This window comes from Alnus glutinosa, chromosome 11, assembly GCF_958979055.1.
Source record: "Alnus glutinosa chromosome 11, dhAlnGlut1.1, whole genome shotgun sequence".
NCBI lineage: Eukaryota > Viridiplantae > Streptophyta > Magnoliopsida > Fagales > Betulaceae > Alnus > Alnus glutinosa.
This window is the reverse complement of record NC_084896.1, coordinates 27,219,368-27,236,032: the sequence shown is the minus strand read 5'-3', so window position 1 is coordinate 27,236,032 and position 16,665 is coordinate 27,219,368. Positions and strand designations below refer to the sequence as shown.

At 35.5% G+C, this 16,665-nt stretch overlaps 1 protein-coding gene, 1 long non-coding RNA gene and 2 other non-coding genes across 6 annotated transcripts; 3 read left to right on the top strand and 1 right to left on the bottom strand.

Annotated features, from left to right (window-relative positions):
* The first annotated feature begins 1,876 nt into the window (after positions 1–1,876).
* On the top strand, positions 1,877–4,035 carry LOC133882865 (uncharacterized). The gene is made up of 4 exons (XR_009902743.1): positions 1,877–2,209; positions 2,315–2,798; positions 2,931–2,981; positions 3,822–4,035. It is a non-coding gene; the product is annotated as an uncharacterized LOC133882865 (long non-coding RNA).
* On the top strand, positions 2,476–2,576 carry LOC133882970 (U6 spliceosomal RNA). Its single transcript, XR_009902784.1, has one exon. It is a non-coding gene; the product is annotated as a U6 spliceosomal RNA (small nuclear RNA).
* A 3,047-nt stretch (positions 4,036–7,082) lies between the features above and the next one.
* LOC133882255 (uncharacterized) lies at positions 7,083–9,358 on the bottom strand. 3 transcript variants are annotated; one of them, XM_062321383.1, is made up of 2 exons: positions 8,120–9,358; positions 7,083–8,014 (listed from the first exon to the last, which is right to left on the bottom strand). In XM_062321383.1, the coding sequence occupies exons 1-2, from the start codon at positions 9,257–9,259 to the stop codon at positions 7,499–7,501; spliced, it is 1,656 nt and encodes a 551-aa protein (XP_062177367.1). In that variant the 5' UTR covers positions 9,260–9,358; the 3' UTR covers positions 7,083–7,498. The 3 variants fall into 3 exon arrangements, with proteins under 3 accessions (XP_062177367.1, XP_062177365.1, XP_062177368.1); XM_062321381.1 differs by having other exon boundaries at positions 7,083–7,779; positions 7,876–9,357; XM_062321384.1 differs by having other exon boundaries at positions 7,083–7,731; positions 7,876–9,357.
* A 2,731-nt stretch (positions 9,359–12,089) lies between these two features.
* Positions 12,090–12,190, top strand: LOC133882962 (U6 spliceosomal RNA). Its single transcript, XR_009902778.1, has one exon. It is a non-coding gene; the product is annotated as a U6 spliceosomal RNA (small nuclear RNA).
* The last annotated feature ends 4,475 nt before the right edge of the window (positions 12,191–16,665 follow it).

Genomic DNA, 16,665 nt, shown 5'->3' with positions numbered 1-16,665 from the left:
TTTGGCCTTTCTCAAAACAAAAAAAAAAAGACTTTGGCCAGTTCAATTCTTCCTAAAACATTTGGTACCCCTAACATCTTTTTGGATTAAGATCATTTACAATTTCTTTAAAATTTGAGATTCTCAAGTTATATGTATTCAAGCCGTTTTTTACATCAAATAGCATGAAAAATATTACATCTTATCGAGGCAACAAAAAAAAAAAAATCATTCCAAAAGGCTTTTTTTTTCATTTTTCAATTTTTTTTTAAAAAAATATATTATTTTTAATTAATTTTTAAAGATGCAAGTGATTTGACAATTATGTGGGTGTTGACGTGTCGCAAGGAACAGATGTCGTGTTTCTAATAGTGCTAAGTGGAAGTGACTCAGGGTGGGCAAAAACCAGTCCACCCGCATCGCATACACCGGATTTTACATGTTTTTTTGCTGTCTTTGTCAAACCCATGCGGGCCGGGGCGGATTGCAAGGTAGGGTTTTAAAAAAACTTCGAATATGCGCCCCGCCCCGCACCCCCAAATTAAGAACAAAAAAAAACCCTAACACCCCCCTCTTTGCGCCGCTCTCTTTTCTTGAAGCTTCTTCACTCTTCAATTTTTCCCTTCTTCTTTCTGCCGCCCTCTTTTCTCTTCTACGGCTCTTCCCCTCTTCTTTCTTTTTAGTTTCTTCCCCTCACTTCTTCCCCCTCTTCTTTCTTTCTAGTTTTTCCCCCTCTCCTCTTCCCCTCACTAGAGTCTTCTCTTTAGGTATTTGACTTCTCCTCTAATATGGTACTCATTTTTAGGAACTGGGGAAGGAGTCTTCCTCGCACAACTTGATGGTGACGACGTCGAGAAAGCGCACGCCCACAAAACAAAGCAGTCACCCCTCATTTTTTTCTTCATTTCTCTTCAAGCCCACCCCATCAGATCTACTCTGATACTCATATTAGCGTAGATATACTATGAATTTGCAAAACCTACACCTGTAGAAATTGCCATCCACTTCTAAATTCCATGCAATTCAGGTAGTCTCCAAAGAGTGGTGCAGAGAATTGGGACTAACTGCAATTCACTAACTCAATTGTAGCTAATTCAGGCTGTTAATGAGAGAGGAGAAATGTTACCCCTATCTACTTCTATCCCTCTCCTATCCCACGTAGGACGGGTGGGATAGGAGAGGGGTAGAAGTGTATGGTGTGGCATTTCTCATGAGAGAGGGCCTTAATGGGGTTCACTTGTCCGACATGTGCCCAAGTATCCCAAGGTATAGGGCTCACTTCCTTTGGCAGGTAAACCCTATCATGGTTTGTTTTTATTAACTATCGAGATTGGCTACAATTTGAGAATCGCAACCAATCCCCGTTCGGCTGCAAGACCCACTCTCTGTGTGGGACTGCTCAAATTGTGTGTAATTCAGACAATTAATCTTGAAACCTAACAAAAGAATCATATTAAATGAAGGCATTATACCAGCAATTATTGCCAAAAAAAGAAAGAAAACTATGACCAAAAGAAACTCTCTGGGTATGTAACTCCTCATAGTTGGGTTTTTCTGTTCTTTTTTATCATTGGCCAAAGAGTTTCATTTTTGTAAAAACGTTTTCTTTTTATTTCATAAAAGAGGCTATTTATGGAAAAGTATCATATCATAGTAGTTTCAAATTACTATCCAATTGATAATGTTCTTTCCAAATTTTTAATTCTGACAATTTCTTGTTTAAACTATTAAAAAATTGTCAATGTATCCCTCAAGGTAAGTAAAAAGACAAAAATATCCATAATTTGTTTTAATAAGACTAAAATACCCCTATTAATTAAAAAATAAATAATAAAAAAAAACTATATATATATAAGATCGGGCCCAAATGGGGTTGCAGTCCCTGTTTTCACCATGAGCTTGTTGCTCATGTTTGTTAAACGGGTTCTTATTGCTGCAATTCAATGTCAGAATACTCGTTTTTCACTCCCGCGGCACTTCTAATGGGGGCTACTTCACTGCCACTCACTTCATGAACGAATCATAGAAGTATCCAAGAAGCGAGATCGCCGGAAGTGTAATGAGTTGTTGAATGAGATTTATCAAGTTCAGATATGTGCACCCCACATGACTAACTTGGTAGAGATGCTTCCTTTTCCATTGATAGAGGAACAGAAAATTGAAGTTGAGCATGGCGGCCAGGAGTTGGTGCTGATTTGTGATGGAGAGGGTGTGGGCCGTGTGGCCGGAGGTGGTTCGGCAACCCTTTGGTGTTTTTTTTTTTTTTCCAAAACTATTTTTATTTCATTATGAGTATTTTTGTTATTTGACGGACATTAACAATTTTTTTTGATAGTGTGAGAAGACATTCTCGCAAATGAACGTTCGGGGGCATTATCAATTGTGTGTTACGTCGTGCAAAAAATTATCAGCCGTAAATATCGTGTGTCGAGTACCACATCGGTCAGTTGTAAGACCAAAGATGAATTTATATAGCAAAGCAGAGCAGATGATTTCGTTCTTTGGGACATCCGACAAAATTGGAACGATATATAAAAGATTGCCATGGCTCCTGCCTAAGGATGACACGTATAAACCTAGAAATGGTCTGAATTAATTTTTCTTCAAAATCAATCAAGGTATGGTTCTGGGTTTTGTTTTCTCGATCAAAATTTTCGGTGTTTTGAGAGGTTTCTGTCCAATTTTGAGCCCTGGTGGCACTGTGACTGGCTGCAACTCTTCATTATTTGGAACCCATGGCAAGCATAGCACCTGTTAGACGAAATGGGTGTGAGAATCTCGAATCTTATTTCTACTGAACTGGGTTTGCATTTTATTAGGTGAAAACAGAACACAACGTTTCTTATATCTGTTCAAGCCATTATTCGAACTTAAATGGATACTTAGACTGTTTTAACTGTTGCCTTGTATATTCTGTCATTCATGTTTTTCATCCAACTTCTCTCTTTCAGCCTTTGTTTGCTGGTGAAAGTGGAGTCGACCAACTAGTTGAAATCATCAAGGTGAGTTTCCTGGTAAAAACTCACTTTCTGTTTCGACATTGTCCAACTGAGTTTCTTTTTCTAAAATAATGTTTCTTCTTTTTTATTTCATTAAAGATGTTATTTAGAAAGAAAAAAAAAAGACTCTATTAGCCGTTAAATTAAGTTTTTCCTCCTCTTTTCTATTTTATGTTGGTTTTGCCTATTCCAAGGATTATATATATATATATAAAGATTTGGAAGAAAAAAAGGTTAAACTAAAAAAGAAAAGGCATATAATATAACCAACTAATCATTTTCTTTGATCTTCAGCAATAAATCTAAAAAAATTGAGTAGTATGATCATTTGTTTCAACTACTATTATCTCCTTGTTTTGCTTAGACAGCTTATGTGATCAGTTTACCAAGGGGAAACATTGGGCAAATTTATGAAGTTGTCGATAGTCTTAGGATGTCAAGGGTAAGAATTGAACATCTTTCTTAGTAGCGGGGTATGGGGAAAGAATAGGAAATGTGATTTTGCTATATTTTTGATAAGGAAGATTATCTATTACAAGAATATTTTTTTTATTAGGGCGAAAGTTCTGAAAAGACAGATTGCCTATCTTTTCTTTATAGTTGGTTGTCCTATTCTAATTGTGATCATTTTTAAATTAATTTTATAATTATTGGTAATGTTGTTATTTTTATATTCTGTTCTTTTAATCTTGTAATTAGCACTTTTGTCTTTCATTCTGAAATATTTTTTAATCTCAATTTAATAATATATATTAGGTTGTCTATCCAAGTTTTCACAATTTTGTAACACTAGCTAGGATGATCCTGACCAGTCACGATGATGTTTTATGCTCATCAAGCTAGGAATTTCAAACCACATATTCACTCACCCGCCACTTCATCACCAGATGATGGGTGTTATTTTAAGGACCCTATAGAAGAAGTCATTGATGCCCATGATGGTCAGGTTGTAAGATGAAGATTAAGAAGAAAGCAAAAGCTAGTTTGATCTGCCAAGCGAAAACAACTAGCAGGAATGCTTGGAAAGGTGAAGCAAGATTTCTCTAATAATGTTCAAAGGTAGACATAGAAACAAATGCAATATATATATATATATAGAGAGAGAGAGAGAGAGAAGAAAGAGTTCCAAATTTATACAAGACATGTAAAAAATTGAAAAAAAAAAAAATACACAAGAATTTTAGTTGTTGATGCAATTTTTCATACGACCGAACTGGCATTGGGCTATCTAGAAAATAGAGAAAATCGTCATCTGGTCCGCCAGTCTCCGAGAAGACCGAAGATACTTTGATGCTTAAGTTAACATGATGTTTGGAGTGTATTTATGAAATAAGGTAGGGTTTTTGGGAGACCATGGTCTTCTTTGACTTGGTCATATGCTCTATTTTATGTTTTTTGTAACTACTCTTTCTATAGATTTTGCATGTTTCATGTAGTGGGAGAGAGAAAATCTGAGTTGGAATATCAGAATTGAGAGATCTTGGGATATGTACTCCTGGTTTATTGGAGTGAGATTCCTAAAATGAGACCCATGGTAGATTGTATCCCTCGTGTTGCTTCGGCTTGTGACCTATGTGCACAGATGAAGGGCACGAATTCTTTTCCCTACTTTTTTCTCCTGTTTAAGAACGCTAGTAACAGTTTTTCTATAACCTCTTCGTTTCCTTAAATATTGGAAAAATCTCAAAAAAGCCACATGCTTGTTACTCACCAGTTACCCTAAGCATTGAGAATGCTACAATGTTTCCTATATATTATTTTTAGAGAATATCTTCAATAAGGATGGGCTGTAAAACCATCGTTTTACAGCAACTAATTATAAGCGAACAACTCATAAAAACCAAAAAAATACAATAAACACGAAAATACTCAATCTTTTCCCTACTTTCTTCTCTAATCTCCCATGGATTGCCCAAAGAACCAGCAAACCACCCCAGCCGAACGCCGCTGCCCAACCTCTCCTAGCCGAAAGCCACGCACCGCTCAATCTCCAAGAATCTCTCTCTGTCCCCGGAGGACCAGTTGATGGAGTAGATCACCAGCAGCAAAAATGAAATTTTGGGTGGAGGCAGGGACACCACTTCATGTGCGGTGGTGGATTGCAATGTGGTGAGGGGTTTATAGGTTTCTTTTTGTGGGATTTGCAGTTTGGGTATCAACGGCGGCTGGGATTTGGGTATTGGCTTTGTTGGATTGAGGGTGGTGGAATGATTTCCAGATTAGAGGCTTGGTTGTTCGTCGTTGGTGGCTTGTTGGGTATCACAGTGAAGGCAGCCCGACAAGGTGGTTCGGTTAACTGGTGTGGTGGGTCAAGGGTCAAGGAAAAGAAGAAAGTGCCGGCCGTGGATGAGGGTGGCACCAACCGTAGTGAGGGTGGAGCCGGCTACTGCAGTCGTCGGTGGTTGAGGGTCGTGGGTGTTCATATCCATGAAGGGATTATCTGCTTTCATCCTTATTCTTTATGGTGATTTTAGCTAACGTGGCAAAGTTTGAATGGAGGTTGTAAAATGGGGGTTTTACAGATGGTCCTTATAGAAGGGGCTCTCATTATTTTAACATAAAATATATCTCTCATCTCCCATTTCTCATCTTTTTACCTTTCATTTGGAATTGTGTTAAGATTTTGTAAAAATGTGAAGATAGATAGAAAACTTGTTTTTTGTAACGAAATAATATTTTAACGGTATAGTGAAAGATTAAAAAAAAAAAAAAAAAAAAAGAGGAAGAAGAAGAAGCTATTTTGTAGTGTATTTGAATAAGAAAATAAAAAAAAAAAAAATTTAAAAAAAAATTTAAGAAAAATCAAAGGGAAGCCGGTGCTACTATTCTAATTTGACACCCCACTTTTGACTATGGTGGCCAAATACAAAAAGGAAAGGTGGACGTTAGGTGCCTTCCAATTCCCAATTTAAGCTAAATCTGTCCTTCTTCCCTTTTTTTTTTTTTTTTTTTTCTTTTTTATTCAAAATCTCGGCAAAAGCACCTGCGTATTCACTCGCAACAATTTTTATTTAAATTTAAGAAACCAAATTACTTTTTACTTCCTTATTTAAACGAGAAATGTTATTTATCAACGACATTTACTTTATATATGAAATAACTAAATTAATTAAGTAGCTCGTGAACAAGGTCGAGTTTATTAAAAAAAAAAAAAAAAAAAACTTTGAACAGATTATCTAATTCATTAATAAGTTCAAGCTCAACTCGTATTAAAAAATAAAAAATAAATAAATGAACCAAACTTAAATATTCAATATTTGGCTTGGCTCAATTATAACCCTCATTGTATGTTTAAAACCAAGTTCATGCAGCAGCCTTTCTATTGTGGATGAAACGTTATTAATCATGATGTTAGAAAAGCAAGGAAGAAGAATGCCACTATAGCCACATTTTCTCATACGCATGCTTTTCATCATTTTTTTTATTTTTTTTATTTTTAATTTTTCACATGTCATTTTTTTTTTTTATATAAATCTTTCTATTTTATATCGCATTAATCACTTTTAACTACTTTTAAAAAAAATAAAAAAATAATTCAAAAATTCAACTCTCCTATTCAAACTCTTTTTGTTTCTTCACCTGAAATCAAGGGCCAAGGGTTGAAAAGCCAGACATGTATTCTTATATAAATTTTTTACTGTTTTTGACATGGCAAAAGCAATGAATTTAAAACTCACAAAATCTGACAACAACTCCTCAATATCCATTTTATTAAACAAAAAGGATATTGGATGTCGCCAAGAGCCAGTCTGAATAAATTGCCAAATGCATTTGTTTATGAAGGCAAACACGTAGGAATATAAGTATGTAGATCTGCTACAGATGAGTGTAGAGTTGCAGACATTAAAAAATTTGGAGAACGAAACTCATCACTTAGTCTTAGCCTCGCTTTCAAAAAGATAAGGAAATTAACCATAGGTTTTCACATACACCTTCAAATTATTAATTCAATAGATCTGCAGACGTTGAAAAGTCTGGAGAAGAAAACTCATCAATCAATCTCAGCTTAACCTTCGAAAATATAAGGAACTATAGGTTTTCACATTCGCCGTCAAACTGTTGATTCAATAGATATGCAGACGTTGAAAGTCTGGAGAAGAAAACTCATCAATCAATCTTAGCTTCACCTTCAAAAATATAAGGAACCATAGGTTTTTACATACGCCGTCAAACTGTTAAATCAATATATCTGCAGACGTTCAAATATCTGGAGAAGGAAACTTATAAATCAGTCTTAACCTACCCTTCAAAAAGATAAGGAACTAACAAACATTTTTTTCCAACTCCTTTGCCAAGAAAGATGGTGTTTTTTTAGTACAATAAGGTGCCGGAGAACTCAAAGCAATTAGATTAACATTCATATTTTGTAGGCTACATGAGCTGATCATCGTTCACAGAAACCATATCCTGGAGCTGGTCTAGCTATATAATTCGCAATTTTGGAATCTCTTTTTCCTAATGTTGTGATCTCCCTCTCCAAGTGTTCATCTGTTAGAGGTACCAACCTTGTCCCATATACTTTAAGTGAGAGGATGTTGGTGATCTTTATCTATGTAAGTTCTTCCAAACTTAATGCATGGATTCTCTTCAATGATACATCGGGGATGAGCAGTGAACTTACATTTATCACAGTAATAAAACCAGTAATCTAGATGATCTCTTTCTTCTTCACAAATCAAACAATAATACTCTTCGGAATCGTCTTCACGTCTATAAGAAAGTTTTAGGAGATGCGTATCATATTGATATTTACCTACAAGTGGAAGAGTTGCACATCTAATACATAAGGTGAACTTGCAATCTGTGCACACAAAGATCACATTACTATCACTCTTTTCACCGCAAGCATTGCAAGTTTCAAAAGATCTTAAAGCAAGGAAGAGAGAGTGTTGGTGACCTTCATGTTTAAGGGTTTCCGGAATTAAACAACATTGAATGTCTAAGTTGTACCATTCACATTCGTCACATATATAGGTGAAGCCATGGCGACCGCGATTACAAGCATCACACCAGAACAATCCATCCTTGTATGGTGCCTGAGAGAGGAGGGTGAGTGAATGTTCATGAAATAGTCTTCGCTTAATCTTTAAGGGTAGTTTAGCACATCTATTATGAAGAGAGAAATTGCAATGGACACATACGTAAAACGGGGTGCCAAAGATTAAATGCATGCATGCCTCACAACGCATGTTGTCCATGAGCTCTTCATTGCCGAGGATTAAGTTATGTTGTGGATGACTGAAATGATTGATCTCCTGAGGACTAACCTTTTGGTCTTCCACTAGACTGATTCCCTCAACCAAATGAACCAAATGAGTTAAGTAGTCAACGGAATTAGTGGCTCCACTAGAGCTTTGGTGCTCTTTTGCACATTGCAAGTGGGCAACATAGCCACATTCCCGACAAAAGTAAGCTGCATACTCTGTTTTCACCTTTTTATAACAGAGTTTACAAATCACGTTGTCCTGTTTCTCGACTTGACAAATTAGAGAATAGGTACGAACAAGAGAGTGATCATGTGTCTTAGTGTTAATGGTGTGTGGAAAGAGATCACACTTACCATGAATCAAGACTCGACATTCGCTACACATGTAGCCGCCATCCAAGGCTTTCTCGCCACAAGATTCGCAAGTGAACTGTATTCCCTTCCGCAAGGGGACAAGTGCGTGTTTGGGGCAATCGTCGGCGTTGGTTCTCCAGCGCGAAGCACATATGACGTCGAGGTTGAAAGAACAGAGGCGGCAACGGTAAAAGAAGGACCCGCCGCAATTTTTGTGGCAAACAGAACAATCATCACCCGCTGATGGCTCTTGGAGAAGAAGTGCGTGATCTGGGTGGATAGGGTGCTGGATAGCGTTGGATAGTTCGCCGCACGATTTGTGGAGAAGGAAGGCGCATTCGGGTATGGAGCATTTATAGGCGGGACCGAATACTGGTTCCTTGCATCCCGAGCAAACGACGTTAATAGTGATGTCTATCACTATGAGCATCAAGTGATGTCGTTTCCACCAATATTTATGTTCGATTTCAAGATCTACGCCGTGTGGTTTGTCAATGCATGATTTATGTTGGCGGAAGTTGCATTTCAAGCATTTGTAAGCGGGACTTCCCGATACTAGTTTGTTGCACAGCCAGCAAAGAGCTTGTTTCTGGTCATCATTTTCGAGCTCTTGGCAGAAGATCAAGTGATGCCATAGACTGCAATCTTGGACGTCCGTCTCTCCCAATCTCGTGTTCTTGTTCACCACTTGTAGCGATGTTTCTTGGACTTGCTCAGCCATGGCTGAATTTTTGTTGCTAATGAATAGTTGAACTGCTAAAAAGAGAGTGAGAGAGTGTGTGCGTACACACACAGTGACACTATGAAATATTCTACGAAGTGGTGCTGCGTGCGGCAGCACGCTGCGGGACCACTATGAAATATTTGGGCTTCTTTGGTAAGAGAAAGAGGAATTGATAATGAGAATTAGAATTAATAAATGTGATATAAAATAAAATAAAAAAAGTTATATAAAAAGTGAAAAAAATTTGTATTGTAGTGAATTTTTTTTTTTAAATAATAATAAAAATTTATTGATGTGATATTAAGTTAGAATATTTTGAAATTAGTTATTTTTGAGATTAGTGAGAAAGTGGAATGAAAATTCCCTTCCTTTATGTTCTTTTGACTGCAGCGGTTTTTGACTACTAGGGAGTGGTCACGCAGCTGTTTTTTGACTGCTACGGGTGGTCACACAGCTGTCTTTTGCCGAAAGTTTCCCGCCATCAAATACTGCACCAAATCCCCATCGGTGCCAGCTGTATGATCTAATTAAATATTGATAAACAACTTTGGACGAGGATTCCTCAAAATATTCGAGAATTTAAGCACTGACCTTAAGAGATTAGTTATGAAATTTATTTGATCAATTAAGTCATTTCATAGTCTAAATTTTATTTTTTTTGGTGAGTTTTCTAAATGATATTTTTTTTAATTATTTGCCTAATTTTTTTCAAATTCTGACAAATAATTTGAAAATATCATAACCTAACAACTTTCCACTTTTCTTTAAAAAATTCAAAACTTTTTTATACTTTATATCACATTAATCAATTTTTATTTTTATTTTTTTATCCTTTCTCGAAAAATGCTATGCTTCTCAAAATTTCTCTCCAAAACTTTTTTCCCAAATGATGTATCACAATCCTATAAATGATGACATATTTTTAAAAATAATAAATTACATAGAATTGTAACAAATCATTTGTGAAGAACAAATTTGAGATGAATTTCTTGAAAAGTGTAGTATTTCTGTTCTTTCCCTATTGTTGAAGTCCACATCAGTATTGCACCATGCATTCTTCAATGGATATGATTACAAAAGTGATAAAAAGATTATGGTGGTAGATAAAGTTTTTCCAACATAATGCGGGTTAAACACCTTTTTGCCCCCTATGATTTGACATTTTTTAGTAGTTTGAGGAGAGACATTGACATAATTGATAATTTGGAGAGAACATTGACAATTTAATGATAGTTTGAATGAGATATGTGTACTTTTCTCAAGAGTTTTCAAAAATCAGTATATTTTGTATGTATCTTTGTTTAAAGTTTGAGAATATTTTAAACGGAAGGTTTTAAAGAGTCTTGGAATAATAGAGTTCCATGTGAGGAAAAAAATAATAATTATAGTTGACATTTATAAGGTCTAACACACACTAAACTATTCAAAAAGAAGAAGAAGAAAAAAAAAAAAAAAAAACTATTGTTTTAAAGTAAGCAATGTTTTGGTGTAAACTCTAGTACGGACGCACAAGCATGTGCGTGACAGTGAGTTGTAGGGGGACTTTGATGGTGCATTTGCGGCACTTAGCATGAAGCACCGGAGCGATCAGATCATGACTGTTAATTTTTATAAAGAGTCCACCGTACGCAATTTAATTTCATAACACATAAAATTCTCTCTTTTTCTATATCTATCAAAACTTTTTATAGGATAAAATTTGAGTTTCTTTCTTGTTAGAATAAAAAATCTGATAGTGTTTTAATTTGGTTTCATTTTATGTAGAATACAACGTTTTTAGGTTTATAGTTTATTTGAGAGAAGGAAAGCTCAATCTATTTGTAGCATGCAAGGTAATCTTAAGGTCTTAACTCCCCAAGTCCACACTCATGACCCTGTTCAAAGAGGACCCAAATCAATATCCAATTATCCAAACTAACCCAGCTAAAAGTAATCCAAATTGCTATTTCGTTAGTAATTTTTTTCCATCTCTCTCTCTCTCTCTCTCTCCCTCTCTCTCTCTCTCTCTCTCTCTCTCTCTCTCTCTCTCTCTCTCTCTCTCTCTCTCTCTCTCTCTCTCTCTCTCTCTCTCTCTCTCTCTCTCTCTCTCTCTCATATTATTTACATATCAAGTTAGTTTTTCAATTGTAGATTGAACATTCCTCCTTATCTTAAACTAACACTTTAATATCAAATCCTATGACTTGGACAATCTGACATTAAATTAAGTTTTTCCTTCTCTTCTTATTCTTCCAAAAATAAATAAAAATTAATGACTATATATATATATATGTATCAGTAATGGCAGTGGTAAATTACACTTTTATTTCATTTTATTGATTTGAATTGCAACCAACTTTTTAATATATATATATACATTTTTAAATCATAACTGATTGCTAGTATCACATCAATAAAATGAAATAAAAGGTTAAAGTATAATAAAATAAAATAAAATAAGAAAAAGATTGTGCACAGGCTTGATCTCTGATTAAAAAAAAAAAAAAAATGGAAGGAAAAAAAAGAGGTTAAACTATAACTCCTATTAAACTGTCAAAGGAAACAAACTAAAGAATAAAGGAAAAAATAAATAAATTAGTGTCACTACAAATATCAAAATATAAAATAAATAAAGATTCAGAAATTTTGCATTTAATGCATATATCTAATATCCTGACTTATCGGCGTTATCGCTGAAGAGTAATTTGAATGAAGCCATATACAGAGGCCCAAATCTTGAATACTCGAGCCAGGCCTAATTTAAGATGGACACCGGCCCAAGTAGTATCACATCGTTGAGTTACAAGAGTAAGATGAGTTTATATAACAAAGCAGAGCGGGAAAATTCGTTCTTCGGGACATCCGATAAAATTGAAACGATACAGAGAAGATTAGCATGGCCCGTGCGCAAGGACGACACGCATAAATCGAGAAATGGTCCAATTTTTTTTTCTTCAAAATCAATCAAGGTATGGTTCTGGGTTTTGTTTCCTCGATCGAAATTTTCGGTGTTTTGAGAGGTTTCTGTCCAATTTTGAGCTGCAAGTCTGCAATTCTTATTATTTGAAACTCATGGCAAGCATAGCACTTGTTTGATGAAATGGGTGTTAGAATCTCGAATTTGATTTCTGTCATTATGGTTCTGGGTTTTGTTTTCTCTACCATTCTCGTCCTTTAAGACATGCAATTTTTTTTTCCCCCGTGTTTTGAGAGGTTTGTGTCCAATTTTGAGCTGTAACTCTTCACTATCTGAAACTCATGGCAGGCATAGCACTTGTTTGATGCAATGGGTGTGCATTATGCTTACTTCTACAGGTTGCGTGATAGCTGAATTACTTCTTGGACAGCTGGGTTGATACTCGAATTTATATGGATACTTTGACCGGTTTTTACTGTCACTCATGTTTTTAATCCAACTTCTCTCTTTCAGCCTTTGTTTCCTGGTGAAAGTGGAGTTGACCAACTAGTTGAGATCATCAAGGTGAGATTAATTTTATTATTTTTCCACCTTTCTTTGTGAATATAGTATTTATTATGCACATGTTGCCATGTTGGGATTCTGATGTTGGCTACTCTTTGGTAAAAATTCCAAGCTTGTCAAACAAAAAGATAAGGACTTGGTTTTGAACCATTTCCTATATTTCTGCTGAATTTGGCCATCCTGGGAATCCATTGATTCAGGGAAGTCTAATGTTTTCTGTAGATAAATTTTTGTTTCAACAAAAATAGAGATGATTGATGTTCGCTGACCAACTCTTGTAATTTTAGCTGTAGGCTTTTCACCTTGTGTTTTTGACATATGGAAATAGGAAACAGAGTACAAGTGCTCTCACCATTATCAAACCACTATAAAATAGAGGGTTAAATACGTTAAGGTCCTGTGGTTTTAAATTTTAATTTTTTGTACATTGTGTTTTCATTTTTATCACAAGTGGTACTTGTGCTATGAAAAAAGACGAAGATGGTATCTCTATTCATTTTTCATCCAAAACTGATAGATTTTCACGTCAACGACACATGATACCATTAAAAGTAAGATATGTGGCTACACAATTTAAGCCTCAAAATAAATAAATACAAAAATATAATACTCAGATGTCACAATTTTAATGGTACCACGTGTCGCTGACGTAGAAATTCATCAATTTTGGATAAAAAATGGACGAAGGTATCATATCCGTATTTTCTCATAGCACAGGTATCACTAGTGATAAAAATGAAAGCACAAGGAACAAAAAATAAAAATTTGAAACTACAAGGGGGCAAAAGGGTATTTAACTGTTAAGAAAATATAGTTTATAATAGTTTAGAAAAACAGTTAAGTATTTAAAAATATTACTCACGTAATTAATAATTTCGTGTGCAATGATGCGAACGTGCTAAGTGCATCTAAAGTGTCAAAGTGACATGCACTAGGTGACGCAACTAGCACATGTATACTCAAAAAATTTATTTAGTATAAGAACATTATAAATACTTATAAAGCACACAAAATACTCATAACTTTTCAATGTGGGACAAAAAATAATAAAAGAAATAGAGGGAAAGTTGAAATATTCAAATTTTAGATAAATGTCTCATTCCTTTTCCTTATTCATTATACTTAGAAAATAGACTCTATGAGCCCTTGATTTAAGTTTTGCCTTCTCGATTTGACATGTTATGTATGGAGTTGGTTTAGTCCATGAGAAATGTTATATATACTTAAGAAAAGGAGAGTTGCTCTAATTGTTTATTCTCTACTATAGTAGTGAAAATTCCCATTAATATAATATATATAGTGAGCCCTCATCTTTTCTTTTAGGGTAGGGAGCGGAGGGTTCAAGACTAACTGAATTGATTCCTTAGCTTCCACTAGCTAAGGACAATTTTGTAACACAAGTTAGGATGATCCTGAGTTTTATGTTCATCAAGCTAGGAATTTCAAACCACATATTTACTGATCACCAGATGATGATCATGAATCATGATCGATGTTATTTGAAAGGACCTTATAGAAGTACGTCGATGATGGTCGAGTTGTAAATTTAAGATTGAGAATAAAGCACAAGCCAAAACAACTAACGGGAATGCTGGAAAGATGTGAAGCAAGTTTTTTTTCTATTAACGTTGGAAGGTAGACATACAAACAAATACAAATATACCCAAGACTATATAGAATGAGATTCTCGAGGTCTCTCGATCTATCAAACAAGTGAAAATGTACTTAATTGACTAATTAAGCTAAGAAAAATAATTTTCTTAGAGCCACATCATCACAGATCTGAAAAATATTTTTCTAAACAATATTCCCACCAATAAAATCTCGGATGGATATTGAATTTGCATCGAGTGCGCTCTAGAGCCACATTATTAAAGAACCCACCACAGGCATCGCATGGAGGGGAATGTCAAGACTTTTGAACAAATCCGAGAGGATGTCGGTGAGCTTCATCTACGTAAGTTTTTCCAAACTTAATGCATGGATTCTCCCCAATAATACATTGAGTATGAGCACTAAACTTACATTTTACATAATAATAAAACTAATAATCTGGATGAGCTATTTCTTCTTCACAAATCAGACAATAATACTCTTCGAAATCGTCTTCACGTCTATAAGAAAGTTTTAGGAGATGTGTATCATGTAGATATATATTTACCTACAAGTGGAAGAGTTGCACATCTAATATGCAATGTGAACTTGCAATCTGTGCACACAAAGATCACATTACTATCACTATTTTCACCGCAAGTATTGCAAGTTTCAAAAGATCTTATAGCAAGAAAGAAAGGGTGTTGGTGACCTTTATATTTAAGGGTTTCCGGAATTAAACAGCATTGAATGTCTGAATTAAACAGCATTGTACCATTCACATTCATCACATGTATAGATGAAGCCATGGCGACCATGATTACAAGCATCACACCATAACAATCCATCCTTGTATGGTGCCTGAGAGAGGAGGGTGAGTGAATGTTCATGAAATACCCTCGCTTAATCTTTAAGGGTAGTTTATCACATCTATTATGAAGAAAAAAATTGCATTGGACACATGCGTAAAACAGGGCGATGCCATAGACTGCAATCTTGGACGTCAGTCTCTCCCAATCTCGTGTTCTTGTTCACCACTTGCGGCGATGTTTCTTGGACTTGCTCAGCCATGGCTGAATTTTTGTTGCTAATGAATAGTTGAACTGCTAAAAAGAGAGTGAGAGATCGAGTGTGTTCGTACACACCCAGTGACACAGTATCTATGAAATATGCTATGAAGTGGTACTGCGTGCCAGCTGTTTTTTGAATTAGATAATTATACCCACTGTTACACTAAATAAATAGAACGAATCGTCTCCATTTCAGAATGGAAGGATCCTTGTCCCTATTTTTTGCCTGCACGAGTATAAACAAACCTTTGTTTGCACTTTAGGTTTGACTTGTCAAAGCCTTTAGGTTTACTGAAAGCTTCACGCCATCAAATACTGCACCAACTTTGGTGATGTAGTTAAAACAAAGGATTAAATTCTTATTTGTCTATGCGTTTTACTACCTTCATTTTTTAATTCTCTCAGTTTCACTTTTTATTAAATTTGGTATCTGTGATATATGAAAAGACGAAAATAGTATCTCTGTCTGATTTTCTGTCCAAAAATAACGTCCAGCCACGTCATCCTACATGTGTCGACGTGCATGCGCGACACCCGTCCCCGTGATACACTTCAGCGCTAACGTGACTATTATTTTTCTCTATTATTATTTTAATGATTTCTTTTTTATATAATAATAATAATAATAATAATAATAATAATAAAAAACAAAAAAAAAACTGGGGGTGGCTCAGCCACCCCTTTGGGCCACATGGGGGTAGCTGGCCACCCCCAAGGGCAAAGGTTTTTCTCACTTTGGCCCTTGGGGGTGGCCGAACCACCCCCATGGGCCACGGGGGTGGTTCGGCTACCCCCAGACCGGCCGGTTTGGAGGTGGCCGACCCACCCCCAGGCCAAATGGGGGTGGCCAGCCGCCCCACGTGGCCTAAAGGGGTGGCTCGAGCACCCCAATTTTTTTTTTTTTCAAAAAAAAATCTTTAAAATAATATATATTGATTTTATTTTATTTTATTTTTTAACATATCCGCATAAGAAGATGAGGGGGATTCAAACTAGTAACTTCCATTTTATGTGGCGTGGTCTCTAGGCGATTGAGCTATTTCTTAAGAACAAAAATATATTAATTGTATACAAAGTACCATGTGTGAAATATTTATAAATCCAATGTACCATTTCTGGTAATTATTTAAACTACAGGGGGCACATCATGAAATATATAAAACCGCATGAGTATACATTGGGGAAAAAAAAAATTGTGTTTAAGTAACAAACATTTGGTCATTTTTTGGATTATATCAATTGGCCACGCAAATTATTTTGTGTTTCTAATTGTTACACAG